The sequence below is a fragment of the Mastomys coucha genome, unplaced genomic scaffold, assembly GCF_008632895.1.
Source record: "Mastomys coucha isolate ucsf_1 unplaced genomic scaffold, UCSF_Mcou_1 pScaffold22, whole genome shotgun sequence".
In the NCBI taxonomy this organism is placed as follows: domain Eukaryota; kingdom Metazoa; phylum Chordata; class Mammalia; order Rodentia; family Muridae; genus Mastomys; species Mastomys coucha.
Window position 1 is genome coordinate 130,455,492 of NW_022196905.1, and position 20,435 is coordinate 130,475,926.

The 20,435-nt window shown below is 45.0% G+C and overlaps 1 protein-coding gene across 5 annotated transcripts in view; it reads right to left on the minus strand.

The window, feature by feature from the left end:
* Cux1 (cut like homeobox 1) overlaps positions 1–20,435 on the minus strand; it is a 327,459-nt gene that overhangs the window by 124,728 nt on the left and 182,296 nt on the right. For all 5 annotated transcript variants that reach the window (XM_031338271.1, XM_031338273.1, XM_031338270.1 and 2 more), the window contains exons 5-6: positions 6,059–6,196; positions 2,861–2,984 (exon numbers count right to left, since the gene is read on the minus strand). In XM_031338271.1, the coding sequence (XP_031194131.1) occupies positions 2,861–2,984; positions 6,059–6,196 (262 nt within the window). The remainder of the gene's footprint in view (positions 1–2,860; positions 2,985–6,058; positions 6,197–20,435) is intronic.

Sequence of the window (20,435 nt, forward strand, 5' to 3'; positions counted from 1 at the left end):
ATGTGTGGTGTGTGTGTATGTGTGGTGTGTGTGTATGTGTGTGTGTGTGTATGTGTGCGTGTGGTGTGTGCGTGTGTATGTGTGTGTGGTGTGTGTCTGGTATATGTCTGTGTGTGTGTGTGTGTGTGTGTGTGTGTGTGTGTGTGTGTGTGTGGAAGTCAGAGGACAACTCTGTGGAATGGCTTCTCTTTCCATTTTATGAGAGTTCCACCAACCAAACTCAGGCTACCAGGTTTGTGTAGCAAGTACATTCATTTGTTTTCCTTCTTTTGTTCTTTAAGTCAGGGTCTCACTGTGTAGCCCTGGCTGGTCTGGAACTCATTTTGTAGACTAATCTGGCCTCAAACTCATAAAACTGCCTACCTGACAGCATGTGCCACCATGCCTGACCTTATTTTCTTCATATTTATTATTTATTTTTACTTGTTTTTGTTTGAATTGGGGTCTATGTATAGTTAGTGCTGATCTGGAACTGGCCACATGGAACAAGTTGGCCCCAAACTCACCAAGGTGTAAGATCTGAATGGCTCTGCTTCCCAGGTCCTGGGATTAAAGGCATGCACCCAACAGAACACCTAGCTTTTCCTCTTTATAAATGGAGCCAATGAAGTCAGCACCACAGTATCCCTGAAGCTTTTGTGACTTGGGAGGTGTCCTAGTTAGACGTAATTGTCAACTTGACAGAGCCTAGAGTCATCTGAGAGGAAAGCCTTGATTGAGAAGCTGCCTAAGTCAGATTGGCTGGCAGGCATGTTAGGGGTGGGGAGTGTCTTAATTGTTAATTAATTTGAGAGAGCCCAGTGTACTATGAGTGGCACCATCCAGGATGGATAAGGAAGCAGTACTCCTCTATGGTTCTGCGCCAGGTTTTTGCCCTGACATCATACAATGACAAATTGTGACCTAAAAGACAAAAGAAACTTTTCCTCGAATTGTTTTTTGGTATAATATTTTATTATAATAACAAAAAAAAGGTAGAATTTTTGTTGTTGTTTGTTTTTAATATTGAAAGTAGAGACTGAACTGGGGCAGCATGCAGTTAAGCATGACGTTTATCAGGGAGCCTTACCTTAGCTTTGTGCCTGACATCTTTTATTTTTGTTTATTTATCTTTTGTAGGAAAGGTCTTGCTCTATGCTGGATTAGAACTCATGATCTCCTAGGTGTGATGGTGTATGCCTTAATTCTAGTACGTAGTGGCAGGCAGATTTCTGTGAGTTTGAGGCCATTCTGGTTGATATATCGAGTTCCAGGCTAGCCAAAGTTGCATAGTGAGATCTTACCTCAAAACAAAAACATAAAAGGAACTCACGATTCATAAAAGGAACAAAGACTCGGGAATACTGGGATCCTAAGTGCGTGCCAGTGTACCTGGCTCCTGAGATCTTTTTGAAGCCACCCTTAAAACTCTGATGACCTATGAAATCAATGGCCAATAGTACAACAAAACCCCACGCCAGGACTGGGAGATGGCTAAGTGAGTAAGCTGTTTGCCACACAAGCTGAGGACCTGACCAATTGGTCTAGCTGAACTGGACAGCTCTAGGTTTAGTAAGAGACCTGGTCTCAAAGAATAAGGTGGAGAGTGATAGGGGAAGACACCACACCTCTCACTGACCTTTGGCCTACACACACACACACACACACACACACACACACACACACACACCCTTATCAGCAAACCTAACCCCTTCCTTGAAACTATAAATCTTGTTAGTGCCTACTGTTAAAATGTATGTGCATTTCCTGTGCTAGTGCTAAAATTTAACATCTTAATTTAACTAAAGAGTTTTTAAAAATCTGACTAACATAGTTAGAACTAGCAAGCTTAGGAGTTCCCATAGCGTTTACAAGAATCTGACTTTCATTAAATTGCTCCATTAGTGGAAAACTACTCCTTTATGGAGAAAGTCTGGAATAAAGTAAGCCATTAGAAAGCCGTAACTGCCGCTCAGCAGGCACAGCCTCCGTGGGTTTTACTAATCAGGTGGAGGGTCCCTTACCCGAAGTGCCTGGACCACAACTGTGCCAGACATTTAGAGATTTTGACTTCTGAAATATTCATGTAGATGGTACTGGGTGAAAGTGTCACGTTTGGAGTGCTCTAAAAAAGCCTGAACTCTCTGTTACTTTTGGTGCTGGGATGCAAACCACACCCTGCACAAGCTAAGCATGTGTACTGAGTTACCTCAGCCTGGGGCATGCTTAACTTTTTCAGTATTTACGGTTTTAGATGTCAAGAATATTTCAGATTTTTGGATTAGGGATCTCAGTTCCTTGTTTTATGAGGTACTGGGGCAAAAGAAAACAAAACAAAAAATACTTTTTATGTGACACATAAATATCAAATTCAATAACCGTAAATGGAGTTCCAGGCTTCTGCGGGGGGTGTCTTAGAGGAAGCTGTCCATTGCTGCTTCAGCTCAAGTACAGCTGCCACTGTCAACTTGTGTTTCACTTACAGAAGCCTTGTCCTCGCTCTGCAGGACTCAAACACTGTGTTCTGGCTACCTGTCACCTCACCCCTGCCACCAGGAGAAAAGGGACATGTTGCACTCAGGGGACTGTTCAACAAAGAACAAGGATCACTGTCATTTTTTGAACAAATTTTTGTGGTAGTGTTGAGGACCCTGAGGCCTCGCTCACAGGGAGGTTATTGGCAGTTGCTCTACCTACCGTTGAACTGTGTATCTGAGCCCTTTAAGCAAAACTTTGCAGTAGGAGCATTTGGGGCTTTTGTCAGCAAACTGGGCTGATTTCACATGTAGAGTTTTCAAACCGTCATGTGATGGACATCAGGGTTGTCGGTGAAGTGTTTGCCCGTGCTGGGAGCCTGATAGCACAGGGAGGCGGTACTTACCTCTCCTTCTCTGCAAAATCATTTTGTAGTTTCTGCTCTTTCTCCAGAGCGATGGTCTCGGCCTGGCTCTTCAGGGTCTGCTCGTATTCTCGGATTTTTTCCTTAAGTGCTTTTATCGTAACCTCTGCAGAACGAAAGACAGAAAAACCAACAGTAAGGGAAGCGGTTCCTTGTAGCTGGGTGAACCATGCTTTTGTAACCTGCCGGGATCGCTGTATTTTAAACCTAAGCTTGTCTGGGCCGACACAAAATCAATGGTTATGAGTCCCTTTGGGGACCTTTTACTCCCTCAATGTGAAATTGAACTTGTAGTATTCAAGTTGGGGAGGATCAATGGGTTTTGCCAGGAAGGATTGTGGTGGTCCCTCCAGCACACTTAGAAAAGGGGGAAAATCGATGGTAAAATGTAATATTGTCTTTCTGATGCATCTTAAGTTGGTTCTCTACAGAGCGCAGACTGATCAAGTTTGGTGTGGGCTTAGAGACTCTCCTACACAGAAAGGGGCAAATGTTTTGAAAGTCAAGGCAGATTCAGACCTCATCAGCCACCAAGGCGCTTTGCTGTTGTTTCTTAGGGAGTGGAAAATGCCAAGCTCTGTGGCTGAGGGTCACTTGCCGAGCCAGGGACGGGGGAAACTACCATGGAGTTGGGTGCTGGTGTGCACTCTGCCCTGGCCACCTGCTTTAGTGGATGAGGGCTTCATATGTAGATCTGATCCTGAGGGGTGTGAGAGGGGTCTGGAGGTACCGGAGGCGAGGGTGTCTGAGGAGGGGCCAGCTGCGGGTCTAGCTGGACTGCATAAGCAGCAGGGCCCATGCTGCTCTCAGAAGTGGTTTCCCACCATGACACACTGATAGCCGTGCCTTCCGTTACTTGAGCTGAGGCTATCCAAGCAAAACAACTGAGTGTTGCTGGGTTCCAACTAGGTGTGATCCTAGGACAGAACCTTGAACTCAGCCCTCTATTCTAACAGTCACCCTGTGGGACTCTGTGCATCGTGATATCTGTGCATCCACAAGCAGTGGAGCCATCTCTTACAAGGCCTACTTGAGGGCTTTGTTTTTCCATTCCCAGTATCTGGCGCAAGTTGAGGTAGAGTATGGAGAAGCAGAAACTGGCAGGCTTGAAGCCCTAGTACTCCATAGTGCCATCTGTCAGGCAATGGGTATGTTGTGTGTTTCCATCAACACTCATGGAAACAAATTAGGACTGGAATGGTGGCCCATGCCTGTGATGCTAGTGTCTGTGAGGAGGCTGACGGAAGAGAATTATCAATTGGAGGCTACTCTGAGCTACATAGTAAGTTTGAGGATTGACTCAGCTACACAGTGAGTTTGAAGTCAGCTTAGGCTACATGGTGAATTTGAAGGCGGCCTGAGTTACAGAATAAGTCTGAGGTTAGCCAAGCCTATATACAGTGAGTATGACATCAGACTGGGCTATATACGGAGTTTGAGGTCAACGTGAGCTACATGGCAACTTTGAAGCCAACCTGGCCTGGACAAAACCCCTGTCTCAGAGGGAGCAAAAAGGGCATGTCACTGGAGCTAAAAGTAGTAAGAATTAGAAGATTTTCTTTAAGTCTTTTTTTGGGGGGGGGGGGGTTGAGACAGGGTTTCTCTGTGTAGCCCTGGCTGTCCTGGAACTCACTCTGTAGACCAGGCTGGCCTCGAACCCAGAAATCCGCCTGCCTCTGCCTCCCGAGTGCTGGGATTAAAGGCGTGCGCCACCACCACCCGGCGGGAGAGAAAGTCTTGAAGGATCCCAACTCATAAGCCAAACACTTCCCTTTTAAGTAAGCCAGTACTGTCCCCTGTGGTCCCAAAGAACCAGGCTGAAGTAGGATCTGACCCCCAAAATTTCTGCATCCCACCGTGGAACCAATCTCCAGTCAGTGTGTGATCATAGGCCTGACGGCAGCCATGGAGCCTTCTACCCTCACACTCCAGGCCTGTCTGTCCCAGCTTTGCTTACATCATTCCAGCCTCTTTCTGGATCTTCCCACAGACAGTGCCCCTCCCGAGTCTGTCTCCAACAGTCTTAAAGGCAAAAAGGATGTTCTTCACAATCCTTGTCATTTAGCTTTTGATTAGTTTTCTAAAAGCTCACTAACCAGCAGGGCGTGCAGAGGAGCCAGCCAGACCGATACCCCGCCCTCCTACCTAAGTCCTCACCTGTGTCTCCAGAACAAAACCAAAGGCACACAGACACAGGAAACTTGGGAGTTGCTTTATAAACCTTGTGACTGTTGTTGAATTGGGCCTTTTCTTCAGAAGGTTCTAAGGCTTTCTGCATTGTTTGTTTTTATTTTTTATTAGTGGAGACTTGAACCGAAGGCCTTGATCATGCAAGGCTGGGCGAACACTTAAACCACTGAGCCACTCCCCTAGTGCCTCACTGAAAGATGTTCATCTGCTGACCTATATATCCTTAGCCCTCTTTCTGCTTTTTATTTGTGAAACAAGCTCTAACTAAATTGCTCAGAACAGCCTTGAACAAGCCTGTAACCTAGGCAGGCCTTGAACTTTGAATCCTCCTACCTTGGCCTCTGGAGTACTAGGACTGCTGTTCACACCAGGCCAGGTTCTAGGATTTTGAACACACCTGGTTTTCAAGGCAAAGCCTTTGCTTTCCATGCCTTGTGATGTAAGGTAATACTTCCTGTTCTCTCTCTCTCTCTCTCTCTCTCTCTCTCTCTCTCTCTCTCTCTCTCTCTCTCTCCACAATGAATAGATGAGGTCAACATGGGAGGAATGGTGTGTAAGCATACAGCTTGCAAGGATGAGTCTTGTCTGGAGCCTTAATGGATCGGTAGCAATTACTAAATGACTTACTGTGTATGACCCTTTGATCAGGAGCTGGCTGTCTGACAGGTGTCGCCCAGAGGCGACACATCAGTCTTTGAAAAGACAGATCCTATCACAAGATGATACAGGAGGAATTTTCAAAGAATCCCGATCCGGCCCAGACCAAGGGCAATAAAATCCTATGTAGTTATTGCGGGAGGAAAAGTTTAGCTGTGGCATAGCTAGGCAGTATCATTATCTTTGTTTAAGAGATTCGGCTGCTTGCCCCACCCTGGCTTCATGAGGAGGGTAACAATTACATCCAGTTCCAACACTATGAAGAAGGCAATTAAGGGGGGGGGGGGGGGGGGGGGGGGCAGAAAGCACAGCCAGGCAGGCATTGCCACCGACCTTGATTTTTCACTTCAGCAAACTCCTTGTTGTACTCTTCTAGTGTTTCCCTAAGTTTCTGGTTCTCTGTTTCAATGTCGTGTAGACGCTGCACTTTTATTTCCAGCTGTTGCCCGACGTCCAGGGCTGGTACCGGATCTACACAATGAAAGAACACAGGTCAGCATACTCACCCAGACCCTCATCTGGGAAACACTCTACCACCAAGCTATGCTCTTAGCCCCTCACTGGTGAATTCTAGGCAAGCCCTCTTCTGCTGAGACACACTCCCAGTTCATTACCAGGAGAGTTCAAGTAGGTGTTGTACCTCTGAGCCACGCCCAGTCCCTTACTGGCAATTCTAGGCCAGTATCCAGAAGTCATCTCCTGGAGACTTTCTTGTGGCCTAGATTCCCCTTTCATTGCCACTTTAGCCACTGGCTAGGTACTCAGTCCAAGACTCTTAACATCTGGAAATGGGGTGACAACAGAACTCACTGGGATTTGCCAACTCTGGTGGCTGGGATTCTTTTAAGGATTTTCTTTTTTTTTTTTTTTTTTGGTTTTTCGAGACAGGGTTTCTCTGTGTAGCCTTGGCTGTCCTGGAACTCACTCTGTAGACCAGGCTGGCCTCGAACTCGGAAATCCTCATGCCTCTGCCTCCCGAGTGCTGGGATTAAAGGCGTGCACCACCACCGCCCGGCTAAGGATTTTCATTCACTGGTCAGATAGAAATAGAGACGCAGGTGTACTGAGTGGGAGGAAGGGAGCCTCAGGGCAGCCTATTTTATTTACAGAGCCTTCTCTGGGGGATACTGGTCTGTGAAAGGTGCCTCTACATTAAATAAGTGTAGGAAGTGCAAGGACCTGGAACTAAGGGAGTTGCTCAGGCCACAGAACACTTGTATAGACAGGACATCTTCTTAGAAGAGTCTCACAGTGGCACTTACTACAGAAGAGGCACTAAAATTCATTGAGAAGGAAGGGCTAGCCTGGGTTTACCTGGTTGACTGGTAGGCCCAGAGAAAGCTGAACTAAGCCTGCTGACTCCAGGTGGTCACAATTCTATACATACATGGAAACTCTCAGAGAGAGGAGAGTACCCCAGGGCTCTGTAAGTCCATGCCCTTGTCTTTATTTTATTTTACTTTTTGAGGCAAAGGCTCATGTAAACTATGCTGGCTTTGAATTTCTGATCCGCCTGCCTTCATTTGTCAGGTGCTAGGATTAGAGGCAACATCACATTTAGATCGTGTGCTGCTGTGTATCGAATCCAGAGCCTTGTGCATTAGTGCTTTGTGCTTGTTGAAGTTTGTGGAAGGTCTATCCCTGAACTATATCTACAGCATGATGCTGGGTGTTAAGAACAGTTAAAGGCATGCAGCTAGCTGCTGGTTCTAAGATGAGGGATACCTATAAAAGTGCAATTGGTGATGACCCATAGCAGGCCTGTGGCCAGCCAGCTAGGAAGGCACCAAGTTCCCCATTAGAATACAGAGAGCAAAAGAGCATCTGGGCCAGTCCTGGGAGACATTGTAGACAAAGAACATGATGTTTGGGGCTGGGAAGATGGCTCCGTCAGTAGAGCTTGCTAAGCAAGCATAAAGACCTGAGTCTGAGTCCCCAGCACCCACATAAGCAGCCAAGTGAGGGCCTTGGTAATCCCAGTAGTAGTGCAGTGGAGACAGATGGATTTCTCTAGCTCACTGACAGCTAGCCTTGCAGTTTGTGAGTTCTAGGTCAGTGAGAGATACTACCTCAAAAGACAGGGTAGATGGCTCCTGAGGAACAATACATGGAGCTGACTCTGGCTTCCACATCTAGGTTTCTTTATACTCACACATACTGGCCCTCTTCCCCAAAGGAATGATGTCTGCCATCACATTTACTCAGGGTTAGATTTTAGTCTACAGTTGGAAAAAGTAGACAGGCAATTTATAGGACTGGGTTTTGGTCTCTGGCTTTCCCAAGAATTCTCAGCAGAAGGTAGACAGACAGACAGACAGACAGACAGACAGACAGTAAATGCTCTTAGACAATATGATCTTCCTTTTCCTTCTGTTTAGGAGGCAATTATAACCCACCTGCTGGGCCCCGGGGGAACACACCCTTTGGAATTCTGAGAGTAGAAGAATATCCAAGTCACAGGGCTTAGAAAGATTACTGAATCTATTTGTGGAAGGGGCGCCAGCCTCGCCGAAGGATGGCTGTGGAGATTTAGTCTCCTCTCAAGGAATGCTAAACACCACACATGGCAGATCAGTGAGGGTATATATTCAAGAACTCACTTAACTTTCCATACCAGAGTCATTAATTTTTCAGACCACCCCTGGTTCCTGGAAGCAAGGGCTGGCCTGGAATTCTCTGCGATGTCAATGTGTTCACAGCGTTTACTCCATGCGTCACCAGGATGTATGAAGGTAGAGTCTGCAGCCCTGAGGGAGCCCGGCACTGGGGCTTAACACCAACACTGTCCATCATGTGACTCTCAGGCTTGTTGGGCACTTATGCGGCCTCTATACACAGTCTCTTTCTCATTCATGACTTTTCATTATTATTTTAATTAGCATTAAAATATTTATGTTATGTTAGATTGCTAGAGCTATTTTGGGAACATAGTTCTTCTAAGCAGGAGTGGCAATAACAAGAAAAGTGAAATTCTCAGAACATCCCAGGTACTTTTTTTTCTTTTAATTGTACTGTCTTCCTAGGAAACTTGAATCCCTCTCTGCCCTCCATGTCTTCAGGCTGGGAAAATGGATTGAGAAAAATGAGCACTATGCCCACAACCTCCTTTATACAGAAGGACCATCTGAGCTTGACCCAGGTCAGGGATGAGGAGAAGAGCTGTATGCGCAGAGCACTCTAGGAATGTTCACAGACATTGCCTTTTCTAGCACGACTGCAAGTGCCTATCTGACTTTTCAGGAAGTAAGGCTGCATTCTGTACATGTGTGTGTGCGTGTGGAAAGGTATTGATGATGGGTGTCTTCCACAATCTTTCTCCACCTTGCTGAGACAGTGTCTTTCATTTGGCCTGGACCTCACTAAGTAGGCCAGGAATCCACCGGTTTCCACTTCCCTAGCTCCAGTGATTACAAACTCGTAGGAGCTTTTTACATGGGTCCTGGGGATGGAACGTGGATCCTCACGCTTGCCAAGCACTTAACTGACTGGGCCATGTCCCCAGGCCCCGCCAGGCCATCCTATTTAAAGGCCAGGACCCAGTGTGCCTGCTTCTGATGAAAAAGTAGCTTCCATCTTGCCATTCAGCAGGAATCCAGTAACATATGAAGAAGACACACTTTATGAGCAAATAGTAACCAACTATGCCTTAAGACAAATTCTCAGCACGCCCCACTGTAAATGGAAGTTCTGGCACTCTTGTAATTATTCATTATAGCATCTATATTTAATTTAACAGTACTAAAGTTAATGTCAAAGTAGCAAAACTGGCCACAGAATAGAAAAGGAATTGAATGTTCAAATAGTTTGGTGCATTAGACTCTCAACTTTACGATGGTACATTGCATGACTAAAGGCCTACAGCATTGGAATATTGTTTTGGGATATGTAAAAGCCATTGGTAAAGTACCTCATAGGCTTAATTTTTATTATGTGTATTAAAGGAACGGCTAATTACCACATGATGGTATAATAGTCCTAGCATGTTTGAGCTGGAGACCAAAACAATGAACTTCAGCATGCCAAACCCCGACCTGCATGTTAAGCTGAGGAAATCATAGCTTTCTGTCTCGTTAACAATTTCCAATGCCATTTAAACTCCACACAAGCATTGTTAGGTCTCAGGCTGTACGTCAGGAACCTCTCAACTCAGCAGTTCAATTACAGAATTGTCTGAGGGAGGAGACAGAACACACCCATAGACAGAAGAATAACATGCGAAGTTCTATAAGCCACCTGCCCAGCCTCCAACCCAACACGCTTCGCCACTATCCCTATCCACCCACCATGACAAACTCAAAAAACATTTTACGATCATCTGATAAGTTAATTCCTAAAGCAGGCTTGGAGGTAGTGAGCAGTTCGTTATGCAATTCAGGACCTTAAACAGCATAATTATATAACAAACAACCCTATCACCTGGATTTATTCAGCACATTTTGCTAAGCGCGGTAACATTAGCTCATTAATTCTAGTCATCCCTGCACAGGCTGGGGGAAGGCATGCTGAGATGTGTCAGGCGCTGGCATCTCCCCCAGGGACAGGGATGGAACGAAAGCTGGCCAGGCCAACAGGTATGCAAAATGCTAATTATGAATGCTGCTTCCTGAGCCAGCAGTCACCTCAATTATACTGTCTCTTCATGCACTAATTTAACAAGGGTTTCCTAAGTGGCTACATGATCTGGGAAAGGCCAAGGTTGGGCACTGCAAGGGACACTGAGCCAAGTTATCAGGAGCCAGCTTCCCTGGAGAAGTAGTCTAGGTAACATCAAATATCAATGGAAAAGCAAAAAACGGCCACATTAAAGATCACATGACTGGAGGATAGATTCCATATAAATGAGCAAAGAAGAGTAAGAGGAGACAGAAATACTTGAGGAGTTGCCTTAATAGAGACAAAGGGAGAATCAGGAGCACAGTGCCAGGCAGGATCAGAACCATCCATCACCACTAAAAGTAACTGATAATGTTAATTTTATGACACAAGGATGCTAAAGGTTCACAAGGTTCAGGATACTAAAGGAATGCTTGATAAGCAAGACTAACACCTTGCTCTGAAAGGCTTGCCAAGGGAGCTGAAGGTATATACATCCCAATACACTAACCAAAAACTGAAAAAGACCTTCCATAATAATGGGTACAAATATCAAAACTCCATTCACATCTATTAATAACAGAGATGTAAAATCATTTCTCCCTGTGGTGATGGGGAAGAAACTTAGAGCTGTGAGAATGCAAGGCCGCTGAGCCACGCCCCCAGCCCCTCCCTGGGGCATTCTAGGCAGGTGCTCTACCACTGAGCCACGCCCCCAGCCCCTCCCTGGAGGATTCTAGGCAGAGGCTCTACCACTGAGCCACGCCCCCAGCCCCTCCCTGGGGGATTCTAGGCAGGGGCTCTACCACTGAGCCACGCCCCCAGCCCCTCACTGGGGGATTCTAGGCAGGGGCTCTACCACTGAGCCACCCCCCCAGCCCCTCCCTGGGGGATTCTAGGCAGGAGCTCTACCACTGAGCCACGCCCCCAGCCCCTGACTGGAGAGATTTGAGGCAGATGCTCTGAGGCAGAAGCCTAGCAAAATGTCAGTATGGATGCAGAAGCCTGAAGAACACTACCAACCAACCACCTCAGTGGACCCACACAGCTACATAACAAGTGTTCCTTTAGTATACATGGGGAATATCCTACAGCAAGCAGAGCTGCAAACAAGTCTTGATAAATTCAAAAGAACAAATATCATCTGAAGCACATTCTCTGGCCACAATGGAGTAAAACATGCACTGGACCTCTTAAGAACATAAAAAAGGAACAAATCAAATGCAAAAGCAGAAGTGAGCAAAGGAGATTGGGGAGCAATAAAACTGAAAAGGCAAAGAGAAAAAAAAATCAATGCAAACAAAAGCAGGTTCTTAAGGAAAAAAGAAATCATTGAAATTGATTAGCTCCTAGCCAGACTGATCTAGAAAAAAAATAGAATTTACAAATCCCAAGATCAGAAAATGCCAGAATGGATATGACCAGACATCCTTTAATTCTTTTCTTTCTTTCTTCCTTCTTCCTTCCTTCCTTCTTTTTTTTTTTGAGACAGGGTCTCATTACATAGCACTAGATGGCATGAAAATCAGTATGTAATCCAGGCTGGCCTCAAACTCACAGAGATCTGCCTCCCTCCGCCTTCTGGATTGCTGGGATTAGAGTAGTGCACTACCACAATTGGCACAACATACAGAGTCTTAAGAAGGCAGAATGTACCTTTAGTCTCCACATGTATGAGTTTGAGGCTAACCTCCATATATTGAGTTCTAGGCCAGCCAAGGCTATATAGTAAGATTCTATCTAAAAAAAAAAAAAGATGATATATACTACGATTAACGTCATGCCTAAAGCCTGGTATGGTGGTGCATGCCTATAATCCCAGGAGTAGGGAAAACACTGATATGCAGATCAATGTAAGTCCCAGGTCAGATTGGTTGATATGGTGACAAAACCCCAGAAAGATAACTCAGTGGGTAAAGCACCTGGCATGCCAGCATGAGTACCTGAGTTCTGATTCCCAGAATCCATCTAAAAATGCCAGGTCAGGCACCAGTGGGGACACAAGCAGCCCTGGGGTCTGTTAGCTAGTCACCTTAGTCTACCTGGAGGGTCCCAAGTCCCAGTGAAAGATTCTGCCTTAAAAAACAAGATAGCTCCTAAGGAATAATACACTAGCTTGACCTTTGACCTACACACACTCCCCTGTGCATCTACATATATAAACAAAAGTAGAAATACAGTTGGAAATGATCCAATCTGACTCAGAAAGAAATAAAACAGTTTATAATACGATACCTTTTAAATATATATACATATATATATATATATATATATATCCCCCTCCCCAAGACAGGGTTTCTCTGTGTAGCCCTGGTTGTCCTGGAACTCACACTCTATAGACCAGACTGGACTCAAACTCAGAAATCCGCCTGCTTCTGCCTCCCAAGTGCTGGGATTAAAGGTGTGCGCCACCACCACCCTATACCTTTTAATGAAGTCTAATTTGAAATGAAACCCAGCAATACCAGGCCCACTGTCATCACTCCATCACAGGAGCTATCTATCGGTAGAAAATGGTTGCTAAGGGATTGGAGGAGGAGGAATTTTCTTCAGTGGTGTAGCCACTTGTCATAGCAGCTTCGAAGGGGGGAACACATCCCAGCTCATGAAGTGAGCTCACAGCCCTGCCTTCTGGTTAATAAACACAAAAATCTGTATTCTATATTCCCTACAAATTTAAAGACAAAAATCTTTAGTAAAATGCTAATAGATTGATCTAGCTAATTTTGCTTGCTCTTTTTTTCCCCCATTTGTTATTTGCTCATTCAGAAGTGCTGGGGATTGAACCCTATGTATCTATGTATCTATATATCCATTTATCCATCCACCCATCCACCCACCTATCCATAAGGTAGTGGTGAGGAGTAAACCCTAGGCTTTGCACATGTTAGGTAAGTACTCTACCACTGAACTTGCCTTGTATGCATGAGGACCTGCATTTCATCACTAAAATACATGTAAAAAAGCTGGGGTGGGGTGTGTGTGTGTGGGCAGGTGGTGGACGCTTCTAAGCCCAGAGGCAGGAGGCTTTGAAGTCTCTGGGGGCTACTCTAACCTAATTGGCAAGCCTTAGCTCTCAGTGAGAGACTGTCTTAAACAGACAAGCAAGCAAGCAAGCAAGCAAGCAAGCAATACCACCACCACCACCAAAATCCCAAGGTGGGCAGCTCCTGAGGAATAACATCCAAGGTTGATCTCTGGTCTCTATATGCACACACATATGCACCCACATACACACACTCCAACAGAACTTCAGTGTACTGGTGATAGAGCTCAGTACTAGAATGCTTACCTCGCATGTGCAAGGCCCCGGGTTCAATGTCTAACACCATTAATATAATATAATATAATATAATATAATATAATATAATATAATATAATATAATATAATATAGTATATATGTGTGTGTGTGTCTTTATACTTAAGTAATTTTCAAGAACAACTTTTAAATGTCTTAATAAAGTATTTTAACTTCCTTCACTGACCACTGCTTTGTGTGTTGTGGCACTGGAGATTTACTCACACTAGGCAAGCACACTGCCACGAAGCTACAGCCTCAGATCTCTTTACTTTTCATCTTTACACAGCGTCTCAGTAAGTTGCCTAGGCTGTACTTGAACTCACTTTGCCTCCAAAGAACTGGAATTGTAGTTATGAACTACTATGCCTGGCTGTAGCTTCTTATTTTTAGAATGTGATATATAGAGTTTTCTCAAAATACACTACTATAATTGTCTATGCATATTATGTACATAAAATAAGAATATCTTGGGGCTGTGAATCCCAATTTTTTTACTTGAGATAAATGGCAATATCTCAGTTGGTAGAGTACTTGTGTGGTACACATGAGGTTCTGAGTTTGATCCCTAGCTTCAAATAAACCAGGCCTGGTTTATACCTCCTGTACTCAGGAGGCGGTAGGATGATCAGAAATTTAAAGTCATCCTCAGCTATAAAGAGAGTCTGAGGCTAGCCTGAAGATACATAAAGATGTCTGGCCAGTGCTCTGGATTGATGGATTTGGGTACTGGGCCAAGAGTGGCCAGTAGTATGCAGTAGAAAGGGGTGAGCCCAGGGAGCAAGGAATTACAGGAATGTGGATGAGGAACGTAGTGGCAGGTGTGGTAAGAGGGGCTTAAATGTAGGCCAGCTTCTGGAGATGCAGGCCTACATCTAAGCTCCTACAATTATTAGGAATGAGGATAGAACACAATCTTTGATGATACCTACATGAAGGCCAATCCACCTTCATTGTGGTGACACCATTCACTGTCTCCGAGGGAGGTTTGTGTGTGTGTGTGTGTGTGTGTGTGTGTGTGGTTTTATGCTCCTGAGGAGTTTCAGAAATCACCTAGGACAGCTAGCTTGTCTACACTGAAAAGGAAGCTGAGGAAGAAGCCAGGGCGAGAGTGTGACCAGATAGAGTGGTGACTCAACAGGCGTGGTCACCTCTCAGGAAAGTGCTTCTGTGGGGACAGAGCACAAAAGAAGAGAATGTTTGGGCCAGTCTGGGCTGCTTACAGACTCCAGCCACCGCCCTTCCCCTGACCCTCTAGCAGCACTTTTATACAAACATTTGTTTGGGTGTCTCTGTCTGCTACCCAGGCAGCTGGCATGCCCAGTAGAGAGAAGCAGTGTCAAGTAAAGTTACCAAATAACTGTCCCAAGTTACAGAAGGCATACTGATGGGATGCACCAAAGCTATAGAATGACAAGCCAGCTTCAGATCTGGCTAGGGCTCAGGGATGATTTGGGGATGGCAGTTGGGCTTGTGGCAAATGGACCCACCCCATACTGTGAGGGCTTAGAAACCCCATCTTAATAAACCCCGGACCCATGTTTGCATAGAGCTCTGCAGACTACACAGGGCTGTCCCCTGCCGCTAGTTCCAGGATGAATGTGTTCCTTGTGAGCACCATCCCAGGGATGACATCACATGCAGGCCGATTCTACTCTTTGCCGGGACACTCTGGGCTAATGTAATCATACGATTACATAATTAACCCAGCTGTCTCATTAAGAAAATCAACTAGAATTCAGGGCATAATTAGTTATATGACAATTAGCATGCTGATGAGCAACCGATGAAAAGCTGTCTAGATACCCAGCGTGCCAGGACCACCCCAAGTCATGTCCGGGCTTAGGGTGGGGGGTGGGAGGTAGGGAGGAATGGGTGGGATGAGGCCACACACCTTGTGTACAAACACATCAAGAAGGATTCCCTGGGTCAGTTTGGGGAGTTCTCAACATGCCAGTCAGTACAGCCAAGGGTTGGGTGGGCGGGACCAAAATGGAAGGCCCTAAAAATGAGGAGAGCATGCTGAAGCAGCTGGCACAGACACAGGCATCCACCTTGTAACTTTCACTCTTCAAAGTGTTTACAGCTGAGTGTTGAGAATGTGGCTCCGTGAGAAGAGCTCTTGCACAGCATGCACAAAGCCCTGGATTCCACCCCCAGTACTACATTAACAAAATATGGTGGCATACACCTGTAAACTTAAAACTTAGAAGGTGAAAGCCAGAGGAGGAGCTATCCTTGGTATACAGTGATGCAGAAGCCAGCACAAACTCCATGAAACTATCTCAAAACAAAATCACGAGTTTATAGTTGATCGATCACTTGTTAATAGCATATAAAAGATAAAAGATGTGTCAAATTTGTCTGGTGTCCTAGTCATGGAGGGTGGAAAAAAGCTGTCCCCTGTCTGGTTTCCAATTCTCCAGTGTGAAGCATAACTACTTCTTGTTCCTTCAGGACCAGCTTCAGGCTAGAGAGCCTGAGGGAAATCAGGAAGTACTGGATGCCTGCCCGTAACCCAAGCTGCACTGCTCCTCAGAAGTCCCTGGTTTCCTTCTTGTCTTGGTTTAGTGCCTGAGATTGTTTCTTAGTATTATGAATGAAAATGTCCCAGGAAGACAGACAAGACACCTATGAGGGTGATCGTGCATGTCTCAGTGACTAAAGTCACTCTGTAAGGATGAGGAGTGTTGTTCTACTTTGCCAGCATCAGGAGTCTTGGATGCTGATCTTGAACTTGACAGCCTGCTGGGATCAGACGAGAGCAGCCATGTTTTTCCAGCCTTGAAAGCTAGCATACCAATAGCATGGTGGCATGAAAACCAAGAGGGGGTTCTAAGCAGCCCACCAGACCCTGTCAGTTCTCCCTGGGCCAGCAGGAAGGAAGGAGGAATAGAAGCAAAGTTTCTAATTTGATCTGTAAACGGCACAAAGGACCAGATGGCTGTTTCACCTTTGTGGAGGGACATTAAAAAAAAAAAAAAAAAAAAAAAAAAGCAGCTCTCAACCAAGGCTGTAGCTCTGCTTGTCGAGTGCTGGCTTACCATGCTCAATGGTCTGGATTCGATCCCTAGCTTCCTGACTGTGGATGCAATGTGACTAGCTGCCTTATGATCTTGCCATCATGCCTCCCCTCATGATATATTGTACCTCTTAAAACTGTGAGCCCAAACAAATCCTTTCTCCCATAAGTTGCTTTTGTTTATAGCAATAAGAAAAGTAACCACCACACAGGTGCTTTTCAAAAAACACAGGCTAGTTTCATAGGGTAATCAAGCAAGTTGAGGTGGTTCTTATACCACGGGTTGGAGTCCTGTTTCATGAGGCGATAAATATTTTATAGTGCTGGTAATATGCTTCCTAAGACTTCAATTTTAAAAGCTCCCAGGCACTGATTTTGCATTTGAAGGGTCTCATTGGTAGGAAGTGAACTGCCACTGAATCAGGAGTAAAATATGATACTTGCAAAATGATTGCAGAAGCAAGAAGACAGGCAGCTTGCAAAGCAGATTTTACCAAGGAACTTTGTAGCCACAGCCAAGTTCTATAGCAGAAGCAACAAACGTAGTAGTAGCTTCACCAACTTGGTGCCTTCGTCTCACGTCTTAGGACTCGTGTGTATGTACACATATATACGCCACCACACCTGGATTTTTGAGTGGTTGCTAGAGACCCAAACTCAGGTCTTCATATTTGAGTGGTTGCTAGAGACCCAAACTCAGGTCTTCATATTTGAGTGGCTGGGATTTTACCAACTAAGGCACCTGTCCAGTACAAGTCTAAGGATTCTTTAAAAAACAAACAAACAAACAAAAAAACTGTTAACTGGTGTAGAGACACAGTTTGTAAACTTGGGAGGCTTGGGCAGGATTCAGAGTTTCAAGATATTCTGGGCTATGACAGCCTTATCTTTCAGACCTTATCTCAACACACACTCCTGAACACACACCTGCCCCAAAATACTACACCAAGAACTTTTCAGAACAGACATCTAATCATGTTCTAGACAGTTTTATGAGAACAGTACAGCAGGCAGGTAACTATGATCTTATCTGTGATGCTCTGGTAAGGGCAGCCATCTCAATCAGGGCTTCTATTGAGATGATGAAATACTGTGACCAAAGCAATTTGGGAAGAAAGGGTTTATTTAGCTTACACTTCCATATCACTATTAATCAATGAAGGAAATGAGGACAGGAACTCAAACAGAACAGGAACCTGGAGGCAGGGGCTGATGCAGAGGCCATGGGTGCTGCGTGCCACTTGCTTCCCATAGCTTATTCAGCCTGCTTCTTACAGAACCCAGGATCACACCACATCAATCACTAATTAAGAAAATGCCCTACAGCCCAATTTTAAGGAGGCATTTTTTTCAACTGAGGCTCTGTCTTCTCTGACGACTCTAGTTTGTGACAAACTGACATAAAACCAGCCAGCCAAGACACTGAGACTTGGAGTACAAGTGATTATTTTGCTCAATTATGTTGCCCCATCACAAGTGTGCAAATAAATACATTATTGCAGAATTAAAATCTGAACATCTGAAGCAGGTCACCCACTCAAGGTTAATGACTGGCAGATTATGCATGCCATCATGATTCTGCCTGGAACCCAAGAAAATTCCTACGATGCTATGTCATTTCATAATATTCCAGCTATGGGAGAGGGGTACCCTTTAAAGGCAGAGACATTTCCTGTATCATCAGTTAAAGATACAAGCTGTTTTACTCAAAACATAATTGTGAAATATTTTCTCTACTGAGTGTGTGTGTAGTACTGGGGAGTGAGGGAAGGAGAGGACCTGAGCACCCGTTGGGACTCTCAGTCCAGGCATCTATGTGACAGGGTGCCAGGAGATGCTGGCAGAGTTTAAGTGTCTCGAACAGCGCACCTTAAACTGTGAGAGTCGTTGGCATGAAGAGACCAGCCTGAAACTCTGCCCTTGTCCACAGACATGGACCCAAATACGTTCCTGATGGCCTCAAGAGCGGAAAGCTGAACAGAGGGGAAGTTCTACCAGGGGGAATCCTATCAGGTCACAGTGCTGGCAAATGGTTATGACATTTGTACCTGTGCATAGATATTAAAAAAAAATTAGCCAGGTGAAGTGAGGCATGCTCAGAATCTTAGCACCAGCTAGGCTGGAGTATCAAAAATGTAAGGCCACTGCATACCAAGTGCTAGGCTATCCTGGGCTACATGAAACCCTGTTTCAAAAATTAAAGGAATAGGAACAAGCATGATCATTCAGCAGGTAAGTGTATTTGCTAACAAGCCTGATGACCTGAGTTTGATTCCCAGGATTCACATTATCAGAAAGAGAAAATCAACTCTAAAGGTTCTAATGTCCATACATGTGCTGTGGTATATGTGTGCAAGCACACACACATAATAAAAATAATTATAAAGTAAAGAATGAATAACTAAAAACTTCAACTGGGGTCACAGATGTGACTCTGAGTAAAACGTCTTCTCATGCAAAGCCTAAGGCTCTGATTGCTGCAGGCAGGCAGTTGTGCAGCACACAGCTGTAAGGCTCTGATTGCTACAGGCAGGCAGTTGTGCAGCACACAGCTGTAAGGCTCTGATTGCTACAGGCAGGCAGTTGTGCAGCACACAGCTGTAATGCCGGCAGTAGAGGCTGTGGCTGGAGGATCATGATTTCCAGGAGAGTCTCAGTGACAGAGGAAACCCCATCTCAAAAAAAATCATCCTTAGCTGGCACTGGGGAAGTAGAGACGGGTGGATTTTAAAAGAAAAATAAAGCAGGGCAGTGGTGGCGCACGCTTTTAATCCCAGCACTTGGGAGGCAGAGGCAGAGGCAGGCAGATTTCTGAGTTTGAGGCCAGCCTGGTCTACAGAGTGAGTTCCAGGACAGCCAGGGCTACACAGAGAAACTCTGTAGCGAAAAATCAAAGAATAAAATATCTCTACCACTAAGGCCATATTATTGTAACTTCTGGGATAATGACCAATAATGGTTCAAAGTCTATTTTGCAATAAAGGTTTCGTCAGAATCTTTAACATGTTGGGATTTTGTTCTATAGTTGATTGTTTTTGGTTTTTGGAGATGGGGTTTCAATTGAAGAAATGCCTCCATGAGATCCAGCTGTAAGGCATTTTTTCAATTAGTGATCAATGGGGGAGGGCAGAGCCCGATGTGGGTGGGGCCATCCCTGGGCTGGTAGTTCTGGGTTTGATAAGAAAGCAGGCTGAGCAAACCAGTAAGCAGCACTCTTCCCCGGCCTCTGCATCAGCTCCTGCCTCCAGGTTCTGTCCTTGTTTAAGTTCCTGTCCTGACTTCCTTTGGTAATAACAACAAAATGGAAGGAAGTGTAAGCTGAAAAGTCCTTTATTTAAAAATGTTTTTTTTTCTTTTTGGTTATGGTGTTTGTGGCATCAATACATACTCTAAGACAGGGTCTCTTTAGAATTATTTTTTATTTGCTTGCAGAAGCAGAAAGTGGAGTCTGATCCCTGGAGCTAGAGTTATAGGAAGCCGTGGGCCACCTAACATGGGTGCTGGGAACACAACTGCAGTCCTTAACTAATAAATAGAGGCAGTCTTGTTTTGAATTCTTTATGTAGCTAAGGGTGACCTTGAATTTCCTGAGGTATGAGCCAGCACACTTGGCTTTGTGGGAGAGAGTGTACTTTTTTATTTTTAAATATGGACCTGTCAAGGAGAGGCTAGAGGTCAGAGTGAGGTGAATAGGCAGGGTATAGGGAGATCTTGGCTGAATGCAGGCAGGACAGCTCTTCAACCAAATGCAGGTCCAGCATCAAGTAAATCCTCAAAAATGGAGGACTTGCCAAGC